The sequence below is a fragment of the Solea senegalensis genome, linkage group LG4 (assembly GCF_019176455.1).
Source record: "Solea senegalensis isolate Sse05_10M linkage group LG4, IFAPA_SoseM_1, whole genome shotgun sequence".
NCBI classification, from domain to species: domain Eukaryota; kingdom Metazoa; phylum Chordata; class Actinopteri; order Pleuronectiformes; family Soleidae; genus Solea; species Solea senegalensis.
This window is the reverse complement of record NC_058024.1, coordinates 14,974,443-15,001,197: the sequence shown is the minus strand read 5'-3', so window position 1 is coordinate 15,001,197 and position 26,755 is coordinate 14,974,443. Positions and strand designations below refer to the sequence as shown.

Genomic DNA, 26,755 nt, shown 5'->3' with positions numbered 1-26,755 from the left:
GTATAATATTGACTTTTAACTTGAAATATTCTGAGTTTAGGTGGATGCTTAGAATCTCTGATATATGAAGTACTGTATTTTAGTATTGTATTCAGCGAGGCCTGCTGGACTGACACATTCTTATTTTAATTTTTAATACTGATTTGAAGTTAACTTTCTTGCTTATTTTTGAGTCTGAAAAAAAATAATTCTTGTTCTTTTGGTTTGTGTTTTTATACTGCATCTGTGGCATTTACTGACAGGTGACCTAAACTACTGCTACGTCCTCCAATCACCCGCCAGCCCACATAGTCCCCACTGACAAGCACCAACTCCCCTGTAAAAGAAATGCTTTGTCCACAATAATGATTATATGTGTATATATATATATATATATATATTTATTTATTATGTGTACTGATGTCTCGTACTGATCTGCTGACATCTCCTGGCTCAAAGAGGACACACAGAGGAAGAGAGGGATGGTTCACCTGTCTGTTTGTCTGCAGCAGGTCTCATGCATCAGGGATAAGGGATGATGAGGCATGGAGGGTTTTATTCTACACCTATAGAAAAAAAAAAACAATTTTAGAGAATGTTTCATTAAAAAGACTAAAGACAACAGATAAAAAATACTGGTCACAAAAATTACAGTGGGCCTGAAAAAGATCCAAGAACCCTCTGAATCACCTGGACAGGTCGCACCTCCACCAGGTCAGCCAAGGACTGGACGTCATTCAGCCGTGGTCCAACTGTGTCAATGAGCTGATTCAGATGCATGGTTTTTAACTTCACAAGTGATGTCATCAGTCCAGGAGTGGCATCATGGCAGACATCAAGCCCCCCTCCCTGGATCAGCAGTTAGAGAGTCAGACTTTTTCTTTTTGTAGTTAAAAAGTGTCGAGGATTTAAAAACACTCTGATAAAATGGAGGTAAATGCCATAAATGTCAACATTTTAGCATCCAGCCCCAGATTATTGACACATCTGAAAATACAACACCTGCACCACATTGACTACATCCTGACCCTGAAAGTACAACTTTCAGGGTCAGGAAAGCACAGTTTTACAGACACAGACTAAACATTATGGTTTAAATCTTTGTGATGAATGATTCATGCTGGACTGGGATAATGAAAAAAAAAAACATAAAAAACAACTCAAAGCTGGGTAATAGCTGCTCAAAGACCAAAGAGGACCTGACGATGTCTTGCATGGACTTAACTTTTACAGTTGCTTGACCTGGACCCCTGTAAGCGTTTATGGTATAAGCGCTTTAAGCCTGAGAAAGCCGAGTGTTATACAATATCATCTGAGATAACACAGGTCATGATGAGGGTTTCCATAAACTTTGAAATCCATAGTAGTTGAAGTGCATGCTAACAATAAACAAAAACAAAGTATATTCAGTAAATAATAGAATAGAATTTTGAAAGAATCTATTCCCAGGGGGCGGGAATTATCTGGGTGTGTTTGTCCAAATTTGAGGACGTCGATTTGGTAATTTCAGTCTTTTAAAAGTGGTTCCAAAGGTGTAGCATCATGGTTGTAGCTGCACAGACCCCTGCACAAGTCACAGCCTCAGCATTTTCCCTGCACTTTGATTCATTTGTCTGTTAACTATGGTTGATGTCCAGCTTCTGAAAAGTTGATGAAATGAGTAACGCATAAGGGGAATAAAAAGAGCACCCCTTCCTTTCATCAGCAGAGCAATTGCTTCTAACGGAGCTGCATGAACAATACAAACATATCATCATGACAAAAGGTAATACAACAGCCATTAACAAAGCGCCAGAAAATTGCAGACAGACTAAATGCGTAACTTATGCAAATGTCTTCTGTGTTTCAATTTATAATGTTATTCTGTGTTATTCTCTGATCTTCCATAAACTACATGAAATTACCGTCACATCCATCTTTCATTATTAAATCTCCCCAGAAGCAATCTGAGATGGGCAGGGACGAATTTGGCAGTAAGCAGTGCTGGCCCAAGCCTTTATGGGGGCCCTAAGTAGAATTTGATATTCCCCCCTGTAGAAATATGTGAAAGGTATTGTCCTTCTTCAGTCTCTTAATTGTGGAATGAATAGTAAAAACATTAAGGCTTTTTCCATATAATTTTGAAATTTCTGTTGCCACTTATTTAATGTTTTACTTTTGCAACATTCTTAAGATTTCCTTTACATTGAAGACAATTAAAACGTTGAGACGTGATTTTAATTGGCTTTATTATTTTTATTTATGTGATATGAGTTGCATAAGCAAGGTACTAATCTGACAGAATGATCTTTTGGGAGTCTGTTTCCAGAATCTTATCCAGAGTAACTCAGAGTAATTGTTTCTGGGACTTAAGTAAAAGCCATTTGTAAATTCAATAAAAGCGTAATGCCGGTTTTTATTTTTATAATTCTTTTGAACTTAAGAACATCTGGGGGCAGCTCAGCCACTAACTGTTTGCAACTGCTCTTCTTCACCACGAATGTGTGATTAATTTGACCTTCCACGTGAACTCACGTCAGATAACCAAAAACACAGCAAAGATGTCATGGTCTGATTGGTGCAAGCTATGTTGTACATTTGGCTCAGAATTTGGTTCTGGTGCCAAACACAACTTGATCAAAAAGGACATTTCTGACGATAGAACATCTGGAAAAAATGTTTTGAAGGTGCAACAATGATCACCTCATTTATCCTCTTTCTCTGACCATGTAATTGTCCTGCATGCTTTGTCAAAATCTACTTATTTAGGGATTAGCAATACCAGCAGAGATATGAAATAGATAAAGAGGAGTTTGACCTTGTGAGAGGACAAAATCCATCAGCTTATTGTGCAGTATCACAAAGATAGGCCACTGAGCCGAGTCGATGAGCAGCACTACTGTGTCTTTTTACAGCCCCTGGAAGGTCCATCTTTGTTCATACATAAGTATAAGCTGTATTTTAAGAAACATTGGGACAGTTTATAAAAATGCACAAAATTAAACTAAAATCTGTAATTTCTTGAATCACTTGAACATTTATTTAACAGCTATATGTACAATATAAACATTTTTACTGTAAAACCTGGTTGTATTTTGCCGATATAAAAACATGGAACATGATGGTGGGATGGCTGCAGCGATCTCAGAAAAGTTGGGACAGTTTGCAAAACTAAAAAGGTTATAAAAGCAATGCAGCACTGGAAGGTTCTACAATGAGCAGGTGGTAACAACTTAAAATTAAGTATAAACAGAGCATCCACCAAAGTCTTAGTCTTTGCAAGCAAGAATAGGACGTAGGCCAAGAACTTGTGGCTCCTTTTGTGCCATATTTTTCAGTGCAAGTTTGCATTGATTTCAAAGAATTTCATCATCTTTTGTTCATGATATTGTATAATAAAAAGATTTAGAAGGATCAGGGTCAGGGGAACCCTTGGTGCATATGAGTCAAAGATGGAAATCACTGCTGAATGTGCATGAGCCCTGAGTCAGTGTTGCAGATAGTATCATCTGATAGTTTGGAAAACTGAAATTATTATTTATTTATTTTATGATTTATTGATCTTTTACAACACATTCTGTATGTCTGGGAATGTTCTCAGTCATCCTGTACAATACTAACAGATACCTGTTTTAAAATTTCTGTTCAATTCAATTCTATTCTATTGTTATTGTTCTGTGGCAGAAGAGATGTGTTTTTTTTCAATCCCTCTGACGTTTGATGTTATGTTGGGTTGAAGGTCCTAACTGAGTACGTTAAAGACATAAATATAAACACATCTGTTCAACAAACATTTAGAGAAGTGACATTTTCACAGCGCTGGTTGAGCTACAGTCCTGGCTTCTCTCTCCCGCTTCCTCTCAATCAACAGCACCTGCAAGAGTCTGCTCTTCTTTTTTGCTCTTCTTTAGGGATTTTAAATTATGTGTAAAGAGAAGCACAAGTTAAAGAGTTTCTGTGAAAAACCTAACGGTTCGTATTATTCTACTGCATCCACAACAGGTGTGTTAAGTATGAATAATCATGTCCTATTATTTACATGTAGAAAATAATTCTCTTGTGGTTATCTTTTTTTATTCTGTCACAATAAAGGGATGATTAGCGAGTGTCAGCCCTCATGGAATATCTTATGCGTGGTGCATCATCAACGTATTGTCTTATAAATGGTGTTTAATATTAAAACAGGTTCTGTGTAGCTGTAAGGAGAGTACAGGGATCTGAGGAAGGGGAGATGAACATAAGGTGGTCGACCTGTTACTGATCCTATACTGTCCCCAGTGTTTGCATACACCATGTGCTATCAATGCGCACCAGTTTTCAGGACATCAACTTCATAAAAGTGACCTGCTCCCTGTGAATGAGACACAGTTTAGATCAGCATATGCAAATCTTCCCTTTAGAATTGTGAAAGATCACTTACTTACCTTGTTATTATTACTCTCCCTTGTTTTTTTATATATATATTTTGTTTCAATCTGGACCAATTTTCATAAATAAATCTTTTTTTGACTCATTGGACTTCACTATTTTATTCTGTTATTCAAATAGAAAATTCCAAAAAAAGAAAATATGGGCCCATTTTTGAAATACTATCACAGCTTAAAGTTCAACTGAAGTTCTTGGGGTTGGATTGCACATTGCTTTACCTCTCTCCCTTTCTCTTTTAATGTTGAACCTGACTTCCTGCTCACCAGTTAAGTTTTTTGTTGTTGTTGGAGAACCATCCTTGATGGTATTCCGGCTGTGATTTGTGTATATAAAATGTATTTAATGCAATTAAAAATGTATAATAATGATAATTAAATAAAATACTGTATGCTTGGTAAAAAAACATCAGGGTCTTATAACCTCAACACACTCGATGACTGATCCACAGTGTTCGTCCTTCTGACACTATTCTCCTGGAAATTTATTTTATCTTTCATCTGTGTGTGATTTTGGAAAATGCACTTGAAACTGGCAAAGACGCATATTTCATATCTTTAACACATTTTGCTGCTTCATTTTTCTTTATCTCTGGCTGCTACATCTGTTGTAAAAGCTAAACTAAGCTTCAAAGTCACGAGTGTGTGTGGAAATATTATTGGGTGTGCAACGTTGTGTCCAACATGAATCCATCATTTCAGTCAGCGGAGAAAAGCAACAATGCTGTGTTCAGATCAGTTTTAGCAACTGGAATATTCTCTCTTTTATCTCTAGAGGTATGTACCGATATACATCTCCACAATTAAAAGGTGATGAGTCTTTACAGCTTCTAAGTGAGACACAACAACTCATGAGCCACTCCTCCTCACCAATGCTACACCACGCACACCCCTACTTCCCCGGCTTCACCTGCTCCTCGACGGCAGGCTGCGTCACAAAATCAAGGCAGTTACCTGGTTGATCCGGCCAGTTGCATATGCCTGTGTCAAAGATTAAGCCAAGCAAATGCCTCAGTAAATCAGTTATGGTTTCTTTAGTTGCTCCAACGTTACTTGGATAACTGTGGCAATTCTGGCGCTAATACCATGCAGCGTATGTCTTAAAGTTCCCAGAGTTAACAGATAACCAAATAACCATAAATGATGTCAACTAGCATCCCCTGGCATTATATACTGTACGCAAGTAGTGAGGATGTGCTGTGGGAGGAGGCTGGAGAAAAAAGGCAGAGTGTTTGTGGCAATCCTCTGTGCTTTTTTCTTTAAAAAAAGAAGCACATTTCTGAGCACTTGGGACAAAAAAGCCTTCAAAACAAAATCACCACTGACTTCTGAATATAGTATAGTAATACTATTTCTACTTTCTATTTGCATTTCTCTCTGCATTATTAAACTTGCTCCACCTTCTTATCTTAACATGTTCCCGTCGCTTGCTGCCGTTAGCATCCCTCTCCCTCCTCATGAACACATTTGACCAAAGACTTAGAAAGCAATGTCCCTGATCTAGATCAGCTTAGCAGTCAAAATAAAGAGCTATTTTTTTTACTGACAGCAAAACATAAAAACCTGATAATTACCATTAGCCCTGATTATGGCCCCAATGGCCACATGGTGGGGCCACTGGCCAACCACCGTTAAATCGCCCGTTTTGAAGTTTAAAACTAAAAAAAACAAAACAGAAAACATATTTGAATGGAAGGGTGGAGCTGAGGAAGGTTTTCTGCTTTGTCTGGCCTGCACACATGGAGGAATGGAATGGATGGAACAGGAGCTGGATGGGATTGAATGAATATGGCATCCATCCATCTTCTACTGCTGACATGGGGCAAAAAGGCAGGGTATGAAATGCTTTTGTACATCTCATTCGCAAGCCTTATTAATTACTGGCCACGTAACTTGTTTTTTCACAGATGTCCACATCCCAGATCCATTAGTACATGAATAGTAAGACAGTCAGGGTCTCAAAAAGCAAGAGAAGCAAACGTTGTCTACTCTGAACAATAGTAAAATTCACTCAACTTATCTTGGGCAACCTTAACTCCTCAAATATTACACAGTCCCACACAAGTGAACTTCATTCCCTGTTAGGTTTCAAAAAGGAATTTCAACAGTGAATATGAAAACACGGTACAGAACTTTATTAAAATATTGGCTACTCATTGAAATGATATATAATGATATATAAAAAAATAAAGCAATAGAAAATAGCTTGAGCATACAGTATTATTCTGTGTATGCACGTTAAAAGCTTAAAAACATGAATTTAAAAAAAGGTTTCATGGCAGTGCTACAGTACAAGCATTATACCCTGGAAGATTTAAGGCACTTCACTATGGTGCAGTCCTATTTGATAAAGTGCTTTCATGCAGTAGATTTAGGGCAGCATTAAAAACCGAGAACCAAACCAAGAAGCAATTTTGAAGCCAGCATGAAGTTTTGTCGGGTCAGGCTGCAGACGGCCGCTCAGCAGTGTGGGTTGCCCATTCGACAGAAACACACAGTTCTGAAGAGGCGACACTGGCAGAAGGCACAGATGTCACAGCATACATTGCTCGGAGATTTGCAGCTTCCCCACAAGGGAGTGCAGTTAGCAGGAGCAGTAGGAGGAGGAGGAGGGAGCTTTGCACCATATTTTTTCTGAAAGAAAAAGAAGAGGGAACAATACATGTGATCATAGTGGTAAAAAAAAAGGTACTACAACTTTTAGATACAAACGAGCTGTCATATGACTTAAGCCAACAAAAGTGTCTTAACTTGGACAACATGTTTAGTTACGCTCAATTTATGGGGTGTTGGGGTGGAGTGGCTCAGTGGTTAAGACCCTGTGTGCAAAGACTTCATGGTCGCAAGTTCAACTCCACCCCGTGCAGGTTTTACTCAATTCCCTTATAAGTCGCTTTGGATAAAAGCTATGTTATGTAACTTTGTTTAACCGAAAGCAGACTGGTGCAAATGTAAAAGCCTGACAGCCTTGACATTCAAAACAAACACACAGTGAAAATAGTATCAATACCATACCAGAGCAAGCAAACTAAGACTTTCATTAAATGCAACATAACCTGCTTTTCTTCAAAGTAAACTTTCCGACTGCAGCTGAGCTCCATTTTATTTCTCGGAGTCCTTCCCATTCTCCTATCTGCCCCATCTATTTGTACACCTGTTCCCACTTCTCATGAGTCATGAACATTTTGGCTTTATTCTATATCCAATTTGTGTTTAGTTTACTTTGCTTATTTCTAAGTTCAGTTGGTTTTTGCTGCTTAGATTTCAATTTTCTTCTTTAAAGAAAGCAAGTGAACACCTCACCTGCCTCTGTTTTGTCATCTTAAGTACCGAGTACATTTTTATCTAGAGTGTTTAGTTATATTTTGTGTTTTGCAGGTGTCTTTGATTTTTCACCTGACACAAGAAAAGTACATTTTATAACCGATCCAATTCAAAAAACTTAATAACCCTGAAGCAGTTGTGTCTCTGGCGAAGACTTTGGAGTCCTGGAGTCATTAATAAGGGAATGATCCTTGATCTAAATGGGACTATATGGTTAACAAATTATTTTTAAGATTAAAAACAGTGTATGAAACAGGCAAAGTTTCCCTAAATCTACTGCATGAAAGCACTTTATCTTAATTGTCAATATAGCCAAAACCATGAGAAAGCTTACCTCACAAACAAACATGTTTATTTACTTTTTAATCTTTTCTTAACATAGTATACTAATACTCCAACCTCAACTTCTGATTTAACTGTTACATGCTGTCAAACCCCTATTGTGTGCCCACCTTTTTTTGTTTCTTTCCTTTTCTGCTCTTCCTCGCTGTTTTGGGCAACTCTGAAAGCAAACAAAAGAGAATAAAGATACCTCTGCACAAATTACACATTATCATATTTGATAATGTGCAAATGTGATAACAGCAGCATCATTTGGCAAAAATGACAAAACAGCAAAAGCATCTTACCAACAATAACGACAGGAGGTGAGTGTATCTGTTGGCTTTGAGACAGAGTGTTGGATACGTTAGATACAACAACCTTGTTGTTGGAGAGTATCTCATCTGGGATCATGTGGGCAGAGCAAAGAAAGTACTCTGTCGTGGTGAGGACAAAGCAGCCAAGCAGCAAGAAGACATGCATCTTTATCTGAAACAAAAGTAACAATATCTTTGTTTAGGCATTTTTTTTAAAGTGTTTAATATATTGTACATTACAAAACTTTGAAAGTAAAACATTCACAGTGTCACCATTGCTCAACTTCTATCATGCATGCTGACAATTTCACCATTATAAGGCTTAATTTACACAAGTGCAGCTGATTCAGCATGCATCAAAGTGTAAATTGTTTTTATTTGACAATATACCAATAAGTTGTGTGACAACCCAGTTCTCAATTATTTTTGTGAACCTGAGGAGTGTTGCCCTATTGTAGGCAAATGGCACTTTTCCACACACAAATGAGTGAATAGTGACTTGTAAAGCAGTTGTTTTCAGTGTACTGAATCATTATAATCAGTTAATTAAAAAGATTTGTTCACAGAATCGTTCAGTACTGGAGCACAGACTCGACTGACACAGTGACTGAACTGAAACACAGAGGCAGGGATTTGTGATGCAGCTCGATGCTCGTGATCACAGGCTGTCAACAGTGCTGTCGCTAAATGCACCAGACTCCTCTGTAAAATATTACAATTTTAGACATTTCCTTGTTTCTTATTGGAGATTAACATGACGCAAGTTAACACAAGTTTTCAGGATTTTTCTATTTAATTGATCTACAGTTCGGCATTGTTCGGTTTGGTTCTTGTGGTGGACGTCTTGCTCGTGCCTCTTCCAGTGACGGCACTCTGACAACTACACATAAAGTACCAGGTACTATCGCTAATGGAAAAGCAAAACAAATCTGCTATACTGTGCCAAGGCGAGTTGAGTCATGCCCGGACCATGTAGTGGAAAAGCAGCAAAAGACAACTGTACAGGGTCCAGCGATGCAAGGGCCCCTTAAATTCCCTCGTGAGAATCTCCTTAAAGTTACAGTATGTCTCATTTTTGTGTGTCCCTGACACAGAATGTCTTCATGTTCAGGACTGTGTGAGTCGCCTGCATGTCTGCACGCTCACACCTTATGTCATCTATTTGTCTTCCTGGAATTCCGGAAATAGGTACACAGTCAGTCACTGCCTGAGGTATCCGACGTCTGTTGCTTTTTGAATCGTTCCAATGTGTTGCCATTCAATTAATACATCCCAGGTGGTCTCTTGCTGAAAGAGATAACTGGTCCCTGATGTTTCTAACATGATGTTTCCCATTTCTTGTTGCCATTGTGTTGGACTTTTCATGACGGTTGCCTGACGATGTTACTGCTGCACTCAACTCTCACTCCAGTACTATAGATGCCTGCAGACAGATAGCAGATCTTGTTTTGAACTAGTTGTTTTTATCCTTGTTTACTCTTTCTTTTATTGCCATTTCCTTTTTTCATGTTGGTGTATTAGAGTGTGCCATGTTTTTACAATTTGTATGTGTCATTTTAGGAATTTGCTATTTTATACTTATGTTTGGGACTAATTTGCATGTTTTCCACTCTAATGAGATCAAGGCAAGCAGCTGTTAATTACTGGACTACTCGCCCAAAGCCCAGCGACTGAAGGACACACAGCACCACACTTTGTTTTAAGCTGTTTTAGCACAGTTGTTTGCAGGGAGGAGATCTCTCTCGCCATATGTCTTTTCTTTTCTCTCTGCCGCCATTTGTTCCCCACCTCTCCTCTGGCCCCCATTCTTCCTTTCACCCCAACCAGTCAAGGCAGATGAGATTTCATTATGTGAAGTGTTTTGCTTCTGTTCTCCTCTCTCTAAAATATTGTAAGGTTTCTGCCTTGAGATAATGTGTGTTGTGTTCAGCAGGTGTGTGATGAGCAGGGCGGAGCTGCACACAGGATGGTTAAGACCACGAGGTAACAATATATGAGTTACCAGAGACACATGGACGGGTTGGACATGCAGAGCCAGAGAGGCCTGGTTCAATGCCCAACAAGTAAAGGAATTTCCAAGATACTCTGGCCTGTGCATGTGTGTTTCTATTTGTGTGTGTGTGTGTGTGTGTGTGTGTGTGTGTGTGTGGACACAACTAAGAGTATTACAACTCATGGGCTAACTGAAATAATGCTCAACTCCACCAATGCTGATAAGATTAATGATGTCCTTAACTATGCTGGGGTCCAGTGTCCTTGTAGACTGAAACTGCAATTTACAGCATGTTCTGACATCTTTCTAACCAACATGAAGCTTTTCCGAAATCTTTGGTTGAGTACATTTTTTGTCAAACTTGACCACGTGAGTCAGTTTCCCCTCCCAATGCACATTGTGAGCTTTGTCCATGATTGATGATTGATTTTTCAGGACAATACATACGATGAAAACTCTAGTATTTCACTCAGATCTAAGCTGTCTGCTTTAACCCATCATTTCAAGATACAATTTTCCCTTGCAGTCCAGGAAATCCTTCTGCACATCATTGATTATCACTTATTAGTATATGCATGTAAAAACTGAGGGTGTAATGTTTCTACATCCTTGGATTTCTGTGTAATTACATGTAAGCACCAATTCTGCTTTGTTACACCGTCAAAATGACAATAAGTACTACAGCTAAGAAAGTAGCTGTAGTACTGTTATTATAATAACACCATGCATGCGAGGTAACGTCAGTGAAAAGAAAATCAAAGACAAAGACCATCAGCTTTTGCTGCATTCACTGCATATCTACCAAACCTGGAGCAAATGTTTTCTCTGACAATGTGACAGTGTCCAGAGCACATCTTGGGTTAGTCTTTATCTGTGTTTGTGTCTGGTTTAGGAGCCGTTCACATGCAGCATCTAAAAACACTTGAGAAACAAGAAAAAAGCATGTGAAAAAAACAGAGTCGTATACGGTTGTACTTCTGTCCCGCCCATCGTTACCAAGCAACTGACACGAGATGACCAAAGTTGTAATGCGTTAAATTAAGGGAAACAAAGACAAGGGTCAGTGCTACATTTCCTTCACCCCAGCTTTGCTGTTTGATACATGTGTGGAGATAAAAGTCTTTATCAGTGTAAGCCAGAAGCAGTTTGAACCACTTCTTTGACCCGAGTATGACAAATAAATAACACAATAAAAACCCACACAAATTCACTCATTCATGCCACATGCTTATCCTCACTAATCCATGTCTTTTTTACTGCGGATTATTTGTTTTGGTTAAATAGATATGGACTTTAGCGTGTTGACTTTACTGTTACATGCTTAAGCCAAATTTGCATTCATGGATAGATGAACGGATGACTGATGGATGACTGATGGATCGATGCTGTGTACCAGAATCAACCATTACATTCATTGTAGGAGAGACTTTCTTTTATTTTCCTCTCTAACCAACAGTGTTGTGAAATAGTGAAGTTATATAAAGTCACCTAGTTATTTGAAAATGAATTATTTTTAATCCAGTTTGGAGAGGGATAGGGATTGCGGATGGATTTAAGCAGTGCTTATCGGATTAGATTAAATGCACTTGTATTAGATTAAAATGAAGAGAGTATGTGAATACTTACCTTGGCAGCAGAATATTCAAATAAGTTGTACTGCTTTCAACTAATTAAATAGTCCTCAAGTTGGAAAATTTACTGAAAATGAAATTCAACTTCATGGGGTTTTATGTAAAAAAAGAAGTCTCTCTTGCACATGCAGGTAAGAATGAACAGCCTACATACTCCCTTAACTAAGCCCATGGCTTTTTGTGCGTGTCTGTTCACATGTCACAGTATTTCTTTATCGCATATCCTCCACATCTCTGTGAACTTTAATGGTTTTAATTTCACTCAAAATGTCCTGTGTCTTGGGAACTGACATCAGAGCTTTCATCACCACAGAAATGAACAATAACAATAAACGCACTAGGGTTTTGATCTTAACTGTTTGCAGTCACTTGGCCGCACAGGTTTGTTTTATTACAAGCCCTGACAGCACGGCCGAGACTCTCTTCACCTTGGGATAGAGAGTTTGTGTTCACATACTTGTATTTATTGCCTCCTTTCTGGCATAAACACTGACCTTGTTAGGACCAGTAGTCCTCAGGGAGACCCAAACCTGGTCCCAATGAAGCACAACCTCATTTCTGAGGAACTAGTTAAGTTCAAGGCCAAGATTTATTATGGTTAAGGTTAGGGATAATGGATTGTTAAGTTTGTAAATTCAGTGTGCAAAGCTGCGACAGCCTGCGTGTGTGTGTGTGTGCGGGCACACTTCTTTTTTATGAGGACTAGTTTAACTAGTAATTACTTTGACATTGATAGTCATTATCTATATGTTTAAAGATAGTTCCAAACATATTCACTTAAAGATGACTGAATAAGAATTTCTCAACAACGGGGATTTGTGTTTAGTGTCTTGAGAAAACATCTGCCTGCTGCTGCTGCTGGAAAAGTCTTGGTGTGAATAGAACTGAGAATGAACTGTACAGTAAATGTGTTTCAAACAACACTCGGCTTTGGAATAGTCTGTCCTGGCACAGTAAATGTTTAGACTTTTGCATCACCTTTAAAATCCTACTCCTCCTCCTCAGCATTCAGATTCCTGGGTTTTGTGTGTTTTATTGTGTTGTGTATAGTCAGTGGTGCAATATAAAACCGTATTCTTATCGTCTGCTGCTGTTGTTGTTTTATGTCTGTGCTGTTTTACTGACGTAATTACGGCATGTACAGCAATTTGGTGAAGCGTGTTGAACATGCGTTATGAAAACATTGTGACCTGACTGGACATGACTTTAACCCTTTTTACTTTAATCTGATTTTATCTGATGTCATCTGATTTAAAACAACACACACACCCATATATGTATATACACATACATATATATATATATATATATATATATATACATACATACATACATACACATACATACATACATACATATGTATACATGTATAAATATATATGTTCAGGTTGAGGAGATTTAAGTTAAAAAATGAATACAAAAGGCTAATGTGTTAGTGTTAAATCTCACTATGTTTTTTGGCTTGGTTATTTAGGGCACATCTCTGAGGAACACTAAAGTGACTTTTGTAAAAATATAAACTTATTCACATTTTCAGCTGGTTTTCTTTGGCTGTGAACTGAGAATATCTTTGGCACTGCTACCTCTTCTCGCTGCAAATGTGAAAACAGTGTTTACGAAACCGTCACGTTGCCTAATCACTGTATTTATTTGAAAGAATTGGTCCAGTTTAACAGGAGTTGAGTTTGAGTCTGTTCATTTTCTGTGATATCATAAACAAACCTGAAACATCTGGTCTTTTACCATCCTGTCTTTAAGAGGCAGATGTTCAGACATATTTTACGTTTATTATTATTGTTGTCAACCTGACAATAATTACGTCGTGACCTGGCAAAACTCAAAATGTCCCTTTATATAATGACATTTTTTTAAGATATACAAAATCAAATGAAGATTTTTTATTCTGTATGTATTGCTGCATATTTTTATTGAAATGTTATATTGTCATTATTGTATTTAAATCACATTGATGGAAACAACTTTGACCTAATTTGCCTAAATTACAAATGCTTTTGCAGAAATTACAGTAATTTCAAAATTTTATCAAAAATTAGATATGTAACTCATAGAAACGAAATAAATAATTAAATCATGACTTATTTCAGAGGATTTGTTGTTTCAGGTATATCAACTGCAGCTGCTCTAATGTTGTTGCCAATTTATTCTCAACATATCCTGCACCTTTTGGCTTAAAGGTTGTTGTTTTTTTCATTAGTTTTCTTCACTGCTCAGAAAATAAGAATGTTATTGTTTCTCAGCCTGATGTAAACCAATACAAGTACATTTTTTGGCATAAATATAGATTGTCTACAACATATCACATACAACATTTTTAAGTTATTATTAGAGTTTTAAAGAAAGTTCAAATTTTTTTGAAATAGTGTCGGCACATTGTCGGAAACTGAATTATAGCCAAGCCTGTACATAAATCTTATGCTTGCATTATTTTCATTAACTTTGTATTCCATGACTCAGATGGCAGAGGACTTTGTGCAGCGTTCTCGTTAACAGGATTCTGTTCTTTGCTATTTGATAATCCAGAGCAACATAAAAGAAACTTTGCTTTCATTTACTGGTTTCACAGTCTCTATACAAACACATTTACTATTTTACAATTGTTTTAGAACAGTACAATTGTACAGAAATTAATTTAGATTAACACATTTCTAGAACGCCAACATTTTGTTGAAATCTAAATGAATATAATTAGTGGGGGCTGCACATTTACATGGCAAAATAATTGCATTATTGTTTCATATAAGTACTGAGTACTTGGTCACGCAGCACTGCAGTGACGCAGAAATTAAACGTGCTAAAAACATTCCATTCCAACAAATGGCAAATCATAATTATTTTTTGTGTGGCAATGACAAGGTGCAAAACTGATACAGATCAACTCAACAGTGATGAATCCATAATTGTCGTCACTGCAGGCTACACATATAAGTGCTTTATGTCGGGACATAAAATAAAAAAATTTTTTTAAAAAAGGGAGATTTTTACTTAAATTCAGCTTCTTCTTTTTTTAAAGGACCAAACAAAAAGATCTGCACACACTCCCAGTGTTTGAGCCTTAAAAAAACAACGAACAATTATCATTTGCCTTACCTGTGGATCCTTAGTGAATTCCTTTCTCTTGGTTGTAGGACGAAGCTGGCCACTCTTCTGACCGCTCTTTTCTTTTTTGCAGCACGTTTTTATATCTATGCCTCTTTGATCCCCAAGCCACTACTTTGCTCTCATATCTCATCTACCTTTTCCACCACTGATCTTTTCTCTTCTCTTCTTTTCCACAATCTCTGTCCCCTTACCTTTACTTATGATTCTCTCTCTCTCTCTCTCTCTGTCTGTCTTCCCACAAACCTCTTCTTTTTTTTTTTATCTCTGCTTAACTACAAGTATCTTGCCCTGCAGTTGATAATGAAGACACACTCTGAGATTTGAACGAGAGGCGGGACCAGGGCTGCAGTAGGGTGGGGAACAGGAAAGGTCTAATTATGCAGCGCATGGACAGATAAATGTGAACCAGACCCTCCTCTGAAGTGTTGTCTCTGGTAGATGCTACCACAGCAGTTAGCCAAGTGCACTATACTATAATTGTTAGGTATGTGATTGTGTCTATTTCCAAACAGAAAATATATTATCAAAGATTACATGTTCTAATCGAACGCAATCAAAACAGCACCCTCAGCCCCAGGCTATCAAAAATATTTGAAAGTTAAATCGGTTACTCAAGAAAACTAATTCCTTAACTCAGTCATATATATATATATATATATATATATATATATATATATATATATATATATATATATATATATATATATATATACATATACATATATATATATATTTATATATATATATATATATATATATATATAAAAATTATATGTCACCTGAATTAAATGATTGATTGTGTTTATTAGTTTATTACAGTATCACGAGCACTACATACAGCTTTGGCTCTCAGGACGTGATGAGGATATTAACAAATAATGTAAAAAAATGTTTTGTACCCAAAAGGGATACTTGAGTACAAGTATCTTAGCAGAAAATGACTTTGGTAGAAGTTGAAGTAGCTTTTTATAATATTACTTAAGTAAAAGTGTTAAAGTATATGACATGTACTGTACTTAAGTATCAAAAGTAATGTTCTGATATGAAATGTACTTGAGTTATGAGGCAAATGTAAAAGTATTAAAAAGTGAGGAGTTAGGATTGATAGGGCGAGTTGTCTTTCAACTGGAAGGTTGTGGGTTAAATTTCTGGCCAAGTGTCAGTTCATCAAGACTAGAAAAGCGCTATATAAATACAGACCATTACCGACTCCTCTCTGACTGATTTTATTTGGCAGTCACGAGTAACAAAGCCAGTTATGGGAAATGTAGTGGAGTAAAAGAAAAAGTTGCTAGAAATATAAATAACATAGTAAAGTACACGTGAATTGTGTACCTATGTACAGTAACAAAGTGTACATAGTTTACTCTGTTGCATTACAACACTGCAAGTTCCAGATGCAAGCTTGAAAACTAGAGACAGCACAAGTAAGCTGTGAGGTGTGGAAGTCATTAAGTGTTGGACATATTTCACGCATGGCATCAATCTGTGGGCAGAAGCACGAAGACGGTGGTAGCAGTTGGCAGAGAGCGGAAGGCCCAGGTGAAATATATGAGCAACTGTCAGACAATTTCCCAAGTTGGCTAGCTTTGAAGTTAGTCACAGTTAACAAATGCACACAGTTCAGGTCAAGTCCGACTGAGCTGCTCTTCAAACACCCTAATGACAGGTTAAAAGTGAATTACAGTACGTCACTGTATTGCAGTCAGCCACAGAAAACCGGTTAGCCTGTTATTGTTTCCAGTCCCTCTGGGGCCTCCAAGCATTTTAGTGACCAAATAATTTACCATTTTTAATTTACTGTAGTGACCAAAAAAAATGCTCCTGAATGCTGGGTCATCAACTCTAGTGAACTGCCTCTTATATTCATTGCAATTATTGTTTACTTTTGTCTTTGCTGTGAAACACCTCATTTTCTGTCCCTTATCCAAGTCCGTGAACACGGCACATCATAAAGCACAAAGTGTTATGGTTGTTGAATGAGCATTAGCAATAATTGTTTATATTTAATTCATTCATATTCTGATCAATGTTATGATTAATATGCTGTGTTACATCAATAAAAAGATGCCAGTGAATGCAAAATAACAAGTTTTTTATGTGGGACCAGTGTTGGATTCAACCTGAGAGTGTAAATCCACGGAGATCAGCCAATATATCGCAAAACTTGACAGAGTGAATTTATCTGATCTTTATAATGCCCTCGGCGTGCTTTTTACGAGTCTGGAAACAGCGGGAGAGGACGTTATTCCGGACCTGCAGTATACTGACATCTTCAGCTTCCTGATTAACTTGCCTTCATCTTACTCCAGAGAGTCACTGAACCTGAGCCTGGAGGGAAACAAATGGACGCAATCTGGTTTTGTGACAAACGTTCAACTCAGGAGTGGAACAGCTAATGACAGCGTTGTTGTCACTGGAAGGGCAAGAGGGAAAGGTGAAAAGACGTTCACAGTAAAATAGGTTTGTTTTTTTTGTAGACCATGTTGACATCTACAGTGAATACTCCAGTGGAGGAAAAATCCCGCCTGTGTGGTCATAGGTGTTACTCGAATTGTCACTTAAACATCAAAAACTCGTCTACTTTCAGAAGAATTTATAAATTACAGGGACACGGTGTGCAGCAGCTGCAGAGGTCAGAAGATAGATACGATGGATCTGTGGATCAAAGATTATTAATTCATCTAAAATTTATTATATGTATATATATTAAAAATACATATTCATATCAAGTCGACACAGACAATAAAACTCCCAAGGTCATCCAGTCTTAATTTTCCTTAATTTCCTTTTTGTGACTAAAACTGTCCATAGCTAGAGGTGCAAAAGGAAACCTCTGACCTCAAGGTTTTTTATCTTTGCCTGTGCAGACCAGTGCACAGCAGTTGACCTCTGGGCATAAAGCAGGCTTCCAGTAGACCTGCCCATAAAACCTTTGACTTTTACAGTTTCACTATATAACTATGTTAATGTGGGTTCACATAATAAAAGTCAATATTGGTGCCTCACTGACTGAGAGTAAACATTTGTTTTGGATCCCTTTGGTTGAATTTTTCTTCAGTCTGTGTAAACAAAAAAGGAAACCACAGAGGAATCCAGGTCAGGACTCTGACCTCTCCTGTGGCTGTTTTGAAAAATAAGTTGGTAATAATGAGGAAGGTCATTTCTTAACCACAGATGTGACTCAGCACACAGACACCACAACTATGTCCTTACTGAATGCATCACTGTATGTTTACTTCACTTTAAATGAAAACATTTAAATAGTTGAATTCAGTGGAGTCACTTTAACACCGACACTGTGATCACATGAAGAAGTTAAAATCTGGCATGAACCTCTAATTCTTAATGAAGCATGAAGAAAACCTTTTAAAGTGTATGGAGTATAGCATTTGTTTTCAATTGAGGGCAAAGTAGCACTTTCAGAAATTGAAAATATGATTTTGAAATTAAGGACTTGTGGCAAGAGGCTAGGAGCTAAAGGAGGTGACAACGCCACCTGGGGAGTTTCACCCCAGGAAGTTATTACTAAGCACACAGGTTCAATTTTACTTAAAATGAGTACTTATAATGAGACATGAGTGTGGTTCCAGTTTTATCACACAAAAAAAAATCAATACAATATAATTTGCAATGTGTTGTAAAAAAACACATATTATTACAGGACCTAATCAGTGCTGGAGCTCACCAGTGAGAGGAACCTGAGTTTAAATGGGTGCAAAAGGTAAAAAAAAAAAACATAAATCTCCCCAATCACACGTGCAGGAAATCAAAAGGATAAGGAGGTGCATGGCACACACATGAAGGAAGGGAAACCACCACCCGGGACACCAGGACCACGGCTCTCAGCAACTAAAAGGAACAGGACAGAAAAAGACAATTAGTGGGGTTTAAACACAAATAATACAAATAAACCCAAATAAAGTGGTTGCTAACCAACAAATAAGTAAACAAAAATTATTAACAGCCACAAAGCAATAACCCCTTAAACTGATCAGGTAGTGGCCTAAAACAAAATACTTTACCAACAAATTACAAAGAAAAGAAAACTAATTCTTATAATAATCAAAAAGTTCCAAACACAGGAAAATTGCTTACAAGAAATTAACCTAATGAAATACCATTGACACTAATCAAGACAATTTACACAAAACAAACTCAGGAAATAAACAAAATCACCAAAACAAATAATGAAAATAACCCGCACCATAAACAGATGAATCAACATTCAAGAAAAGTAAACAAGATCAATCCCAGTCCAAACCCCCCAGTTATGACCCAAGCTCAGTCGGTTGCTGATTAAGCCCCAGACCCGCCTTTCTTTAACGCCGCAGCGCAATGGGAGGAGCGGCGTGGCGCATGCCAGTGCAGCAGACAAACACCGGTAGAAGAAGCACACAGTGCGAGCAAAGCCAAACAGCTTAATACAGAAAACCCCAAGACGTGCCCATGAAAAGTTTGAGAAGTCCATTCTACTTTGAAAAATAAACCAGGGCATTCGGAAGGAATTCACAGCTGTAAATCACAAACACGATTTTGCCTCCTCAAGAATATGATATGACGTTTGATATTGAAAGTGCATGCTCCGCCAAAAGAATGCAAAGCAAATCCTGACACATGATTATATACAACACGTCACTCATCAAATACCGTAGAAACAAATCTGATGTCTGGAAGAAGTAAAAGCTCTGTGTGTGTGTGTGAGAGAGAGAGACAGATAGAGAGACAGAGAGAGAGATGAGAAGAGGGGTGAGAAGAAGTTACAATGAAGCTTTAAGTGAGAGAGTTTTGTAAAAAAACATTTCAAAGTTTAAGTGACTCCTGCACAAGTACTTCCTCATTTACATACTGTATACAATATATACAAGTATAGAATAGGAAGAGCATGGGTCGGTTCTTCATCATTTGTTTTTTTAAGAATGGTGTCAAAAGACAAAGTTTGTCTTTAATACATCTAAAAACGAAGAAAGAAACTTTTGCCTTTTAAGGTACAACCCAATGTTTTTTGTGTGTTTTATTGTGTTTTTATGTTTGGTATTAAGTCCACTTCTGCTGGTTTGGAGAGCTGGCTAGAAGCCCAGAAGAAAAAGCTGAGGAAAACAGAGACAATGGCCAGCAAACTATCACAATAGAACCACAAGGACCATTGTGGGCGATGAGGCATTTTCTCCAAATGCTCCTTTCATTCTGGTAGATGATATGAATTCCTTTAGTAAAATAGTTTGTGAAGGCAACAGCTGCTCCTCTACAGGAGAAGAATATGTGAAAATGCAAGCTCACGCTTCTCAAAAGTGTAAACAGGCACATGGAGAGTCTCCTCCATTACTGAATGGCGTTTGAGACGTCAATGCAGCGCTTGCTGACACATTGACAGCACTGTTCTTTTGTGTCAGAGGCCCGAGCCACAGGACTTTACTTACATGATTTCTGAAGTGTCATTGGAATGCGATGTACACCGCATCTTTGCGATGACCTTGGGACGCCCCCTTCTGAGTAATTCCACCTCAGGGAATCTGTGTTTTCCAGCACTTTCACACCTCTGCTGCTCAGTAACAACACAACCAATTACTCACTGAGAAACGTGGCACAAGGCTTCTTCAGGTTGCTCAAAAGCAACACATGGATTTGTTTTTTTAACATATTCTATCCACAATATTTAAATAAACGACCCGCACATTTCACAGGCTTTTAATTCAGCACACAATTTCACTACAGCATGTTATTCCAAACCTGTCCCACAAACAACTAAACTGCATTCTTTTGCATTCGATTTTTGGATTTACATTTTGTAAGAAGCTTATTTTCTTCTCTATCACTAAGTTTGATTTTAACACATTACAGTAGTGATGTATGTTGTTTGGATGAAACGCGGGTGGCATGTAAGCAGCAGAAGTTTGATTAAATGTCATGTATTGAAGTAAATCTGTCTCACCAGATTCAGAAAAAAAAGATAATAAACTCACTGAAGGGCAATTCTAAGCATCAGCATCACATTACCACTGCAGTCATTTCCACCGATGTCCCCTTATTGTATGTTTTAACGCTGTAAAATATGTTTTTATATATATATATATATATATATATATATATATATATGCTTAACCACTGAGCTTAAACCTAAACACATGGAACCAGGAAATAGTTTGCACCCTCTTTTACTAATGTACACTTTACATTCCACAAGCAGTTAAAACACTATCACTTTTACATGACTGTCTGTGAATAAGTAGTATAGTTTTGTCTCAGATAATATGAGTTCATCTCAAGGGGCTATCCATGAATAAACTTAACATGTTCCTCATAAAATGTAACTGAGAAATCAGTTCCATTGTGTGTGTGTGAACATGATTTTTAGGAGACAAGGTTTGCCACTTCCTCCCACATGACTGCAATATGTCTGCAATTTGACTTAAGCCCTAAGTTGTGTAGTGAGGTAATGAAAACATAAAAGAGTCGGTGCCACTGTAAGAAGAAAGTAAAGGAATTAGCAGTTATATATAATATTTGTTCTTAGAAAAGAACTTTAAAGAAACTTTTAAGTAATACATTCATCTATTAATGTGTTCGCTGTGTCTTGTTTTAGGGAATAGCTTTCAAAGGTAAGTCTTTATATAAGCTGGATCCTATGGTTTTACTTATACGTCTGTTGGTCTGTGGTGTTTTACTCTGAAGGAAACTAATGAGGTTTGACAGAAAAAAAAAAAAAAAAAGGTTGTCGTATAAAGAAATATGCGGTGCTGGAGAGTCGAACTTTTTGTCTCTGTTTTACAGGAGACCTTATAAAAAAAGGTTTGAGGGGTAATATCCTGCAAGGAGATTTCTCAAAACTTCAAAGTCATTTACAGCATCAGTCGTAGGCTGGACATGATACGTCTTGCCATGCTGCGTTTTACTATAGGCTGGTTTGGATGAATTGCCTTTGCACAGCTGTGTCCTTGAGCTTCATGGAAGGAATTACAATGAGGGGCTTCAGTGGTTCTATATAACAAGACATTTGCATGTTAATGCTATTGCTGATCAGATCTACTCCATCACATCCATATCGTCCCTATACCTCTACTGACCCCAAGGAAATTATAGCCACCTCCACTTATATAAAATACTCCTCCATAAATCTACGATATCTTAAGAATATGTTTGTCACTTTCTTTTGCCTTTAGATAACCTTTTTTTCAAGTGGACTGTCCGGTCACTCCCCACACCAAAGTCCATAGAGAAAACCTGTGATTTTTCTATTACAGCTCACAGGACATTTTGATTCAACTGGGTGGGTGACACGGTACCAGCACCTCTTGTGTCCCTGTGAACTAAAAGGTATGATTTTCTCTTTGAACTTAGTGTGTGTGTGTTTGTGGGGGAGAGAGAGAGGTTTACAAAAAGGGTCATAAAGGGTTGTTATGGCAAGATAATTCCTTGCCTTAAGCTGGTTGCCAGTGTGTTAGCGTATCGTACAACCACACTTCATAAAAACCTTAACAATCGCTTGAAAAGATTCAGAATGATGAACAGAGACAAGTGGCCACAAAAAGTTTGGAATGTGTCTTGGAGCAGCCTCACAGAAATATGTGATTGCAACTTGCATGATAAATGTAATGTCAGATGGTTTTTCTGACAGCATTTTAAATGTGTGCAATAGGTATAACGTAGGTATCACTGAATAAAGGAGCACTCAGTACATATGCACAGTTTAATCAGCCTAAGGCCATAGTCCTACTAAGATCGGACAACTTGCCGAGTAATGCGGAGGAGAACATTTATTGGCTGTGTACTTCTGACTTCACCTCTGTCGGTGTAACCCCGGACAGCAAGATGGATGGTGAGATACATCGTGCTGTGGTTCTAAAGCATACATCTCATCTCTTTGTCAGCTATCACTGACACCATCTGTTCTTTTCTGACAACAGTACTGCAGTTTATATGTCGTCTATTTCTACGTCCGGGTCAAAGACTGGGGAGGAAATTTTGGTGCATGAGCAGGACATCAAGTCTGACTCCAATCTGACTAAGCATATACATGCAGTACACGTAGGAGTAATCAAACTATGAATTGCATTATCCAGGTATGTTAGTCCAACTAAGACCTGCTCGATCTTAGTCGGACTAAAATTGGACTAAGATCGAGAAATTGGACGCCTAGACGTGCCTTTCATTTTCATTTACATTGATTTTGTATGTGTGTGCAGTGATAAGACATTGGGCTATGTCTGTGTTTTTGGGTGGATGTGCAACAGCCAAGCTGAATGCCATTTTGACTGCAGATGCACCGTAGCTCTGGTGGCATGTCAGCCAGAGAGGGAAGAATAATGAGCTGTCGGTGAAAAGCAACCAGACCTGACCAGACCTAAGCAACATTAAAACAAGCCTGAAGAAGCACGCTATATCAAGCATCATTCCAATCTTTAAATATATTTAAGGCCTAATTTAGGTTGTTTTCTTGAGGTGGCGAGAACAAGAACAAAATTAGCTCCGGTCAGGATATTTCATACTTCACGAGAAACTCAATTGTACAACTCCTGGGAAGTTTCCAGAAGAACTCCCAAAACAGGGCTGGGAAAAAAAGAATGACATCATTCTTGAGAACAAATTTCTCTGTTCTTGCGGAGTATGTACAGGCCTTTAGTAAAGTAGTAGGCACATCACTCGCTCTTTTAAGGGTAACCATGGTAACAGCATCACTGTGACGTGTTAATAATGGTGACTATTCATTAGGATCCCAATTGGCCATTAGATAGAATTGAAGACGAAATAGATTCTACTGAGGACTTGGACGTGTGTGAGTAGGGACAGACGTTCCATTTTTTTCCATCTAAAGTTGAGTCGCATGTGCAGTGTAAATGACTGTGTTTCAATGGGCTTGAGCTGGTGGCACCCAAGAATGTCTGTTGACTAATGCAATTGAATTAACTTCACAGGCCATAACACAGATTGTTTGTCATGCAGCGTATTTTTCACTTTTTCACTTGTTTCACTTGTTTCAAAAGCCATCTGAATACAAACACCTTGTAAATACAGGTTTCATTGCCCAGATATTTGCAACAGGATGCTAGAGGCTATAAATGGTTGTTTAGTCAAATGCTTGGCCAGAGTTATTAGAATCCAGATATTCAAAGAGCTCTCTCCAACCTATTAACCCTGAACTTCAGAGGAGCCAACTCCTGAAATGGTATGTCCCCAAGCTGCTCCTCAGCATCATGATTCCAGTCCAAAACCCTGCTTTTAAATAAAACTGGATGCCTGCCGTTCATTCCTTGTGTAAGCATACTTCCCTGGTATCAAGATAAGGTAAGCTGACCAAATGTGCGACTTGAGAAAGATGTTTCAATGAAGTTTTTCTGCGTGACATTAACAGGATAATATAGGGCAAGCCCCCCCAGTGCAAATCAAAATAGAACAAACTATGGTGGCCTGGAAGCGCAAACCATAATTACAAAATGGGATACACTTTTACAAAGCTTGAAACAAATTCACATTGCTGAAAACAAATTTACAAAACATGAAATACTGTTAAAAAGAATTGACCGCTCATTTTATCACTTGCAGTGTTCCCTTTCTGTAACGACTGTGACTTTTGTTAATTTGTAAAAGTGTTTCATATGTTGTAAATGTGTTTCCAAAAATTTTCATTTGTTTCAAGCTTTATAAAAGTGTTTGACATTTTGTAACAACGGTTTGCATTTTCAGGTCACTGTACATACAATACTGGCCTTTAAATGAAGCTAACCAAATACTCCAACAATGTCAATGATTGGGAAAAGCCACAGTCCCTGTTCTGGATATTAAACTGTATCCATGGGTGATGTCAGACTTAAACTTACTGGGTTCGACAAAACAAGTTAACCAGGCCACCCTGTGAGTGTCCATGTCCTGTGGAGCAGCTGCATTCCAGTAGTTAAATGCTGACGAAGGCAACATACATTCAATCTTCATTTACAAGTTTGGCGTGCACTTTACAGTTTATACAGTGAAACAAACACATGTGCCAGTTAAAGTCTAATCAGAATAAGTGAAAACAGCAATGTTTGTGACTACAGAGCCTCCACAAAATGGCAAAGTGAGGGTATCATTTAGGAAGACTCTCCCCAATTATCCCCCAAAACAGTCTAACAAATCTAATAAATAAAAGTAAAGCTGTAGGCATTGCATTCAAATATTTATTGGATTTTTACTGAGGGACGTCTGTGCAATTAATGGGACTCCTGTTGTTTGTTTTCTGCTATGAAAAGTACTGCAGCACAAGTTCAGTTGCTTTGACCATTTCCTATTAAAGACTCTATTTGTGCATGTGAAACCTGCCCAATTCTTGAGATGGTTAGTGACACATTCCTGTGGGGTGACAACACCAGAAGAGATTAACACCTTATATGGACTTTAATTTATGATTGCATAAACTCCACAGTTCCCCAACAGTGTAAATTATGCGTGCACTGAACATATCAAAGCATGGCTAAGTGTGCTAATAGGCTACACATGCAACAAAAAAACCCACGACTTGACTTCTGATTTCAGTCATGGGATTTGATTAGCTTCAAATAATCAGTGATAGGTGGAGCAGAAATGGTGATGTTCTTTCTCAACTCTAAGAGAAAAGGCTGGGGAAAGCCTGGTGTTTGAGAAGCACGTTTTTCCATACAGGCCTTGATGATGTGGAGGTAGGTAATCACGACAAAATGAGTGACGACATCTTAGAGCTTTAAAAAAAGACAGGGAGACGACACACCAGTGGACGACGCCACAGAAAAGCTACGGGAACACAACATCAAAGAAATCACACCCCTGCCTTAAATACATGCAAAAGAGCAGCTGCCTAGAAGAGGAAACTCACAGATAGAGATCAAACAGCAGCATATGACATAATGGAGACAAATGTTTGGGAACAGCAGAGTGAACACATGCCTCCTGCCAGGTCATCGTCACCACTGATAAAAGTCAAATACACCCAAAGCGACACAGTAGAGACAGCACAGCTGAGAGCCGCTCGCTCCAAAATCTCCATTGAACACAATCCAGTCAACTTCTTAAAATTCTCCTTACACCATCGGACAAATAGCAGCTGAAGTAAACATAAGATCAAAGCATTTTTCTCGGAAAATGCAGTGTGACATGAACACTGCCAAGGATATGAAGCGCCTTTGAAGGTTTTGCCACAATTTTCTCTATTTAGTGTCTGCAGAGACCTGCGTAAGTGTCTCAGTCACATGTACGTGCCTGTAGTTCCAGTCACAGTCCAAGATTCCATGCATGAGTCCCTGAACTTTTTATTCTGTTATTTGGATACAACCCCCGCCTTCAGTGATCCTTTGCCTCACCAGTGTCTCTTTACCTGTTCTTTTAACCCATTGACTTATTGATGTGTGAGCAACTGGATACTGGGATTTCCTACCTAATTTTTTAACCTACCTACCAAGCTTGCTAGCTATGCCTACTAACATACTTCCCTAGCTATACCTATACCCAGTGTTGAGTACAAATAGTACAAATACTTTGTAACTATACTTAAGTACAAAATTCACATATCTGTAGTTTGTTTTTACTTTGTTATTTACATTTCTAGCAACTTTTACTTTTACTCCACTACATATTCGCTAACTAACTTTGTTACACATTACTACCAAATAAAATCAGATGAGTTGGTAATGGTCTGTATTTATAAAGCTCTTCTCGTCTTGA

The 26,755-nt window shown here is 37.9% G+C and overlaps 1 protein-coding gene across 1 annotated transcript; it reads right to left on the bottom strand.

Annotated features, from left to right (window-relative positions):
* Positions 1-6,494: 6,494 nt before the first annotated feature.
* On the bottom strand, positions 6,495-15,436 carry asip1 (agouti signaling protein 1). Its single transcript, XM_044023299.1, has 4 exons — positions 15,077-15,436; positions 8,336-8,516; positions 8,159-8,208; positions 6,495-7,016 (listed from the first exon to the last, which is right to left on the bottom strand). The coding sequence occupies exons 2-4, from the start codon at positions 8,508-8,510 to the stop codon at positions 6,843-6,845; spliced, it is 399 nt and encodes a 132-aa protein (XP_043879234.1). The 5' UTR covers positions 8,511-8,516; positions 15,077-15,436; the 3' UTR covers positions 6,495-6,842.
* Between the last annotated feature and the right edge of the window lie 11,319 nt (positions 15,437-26,755).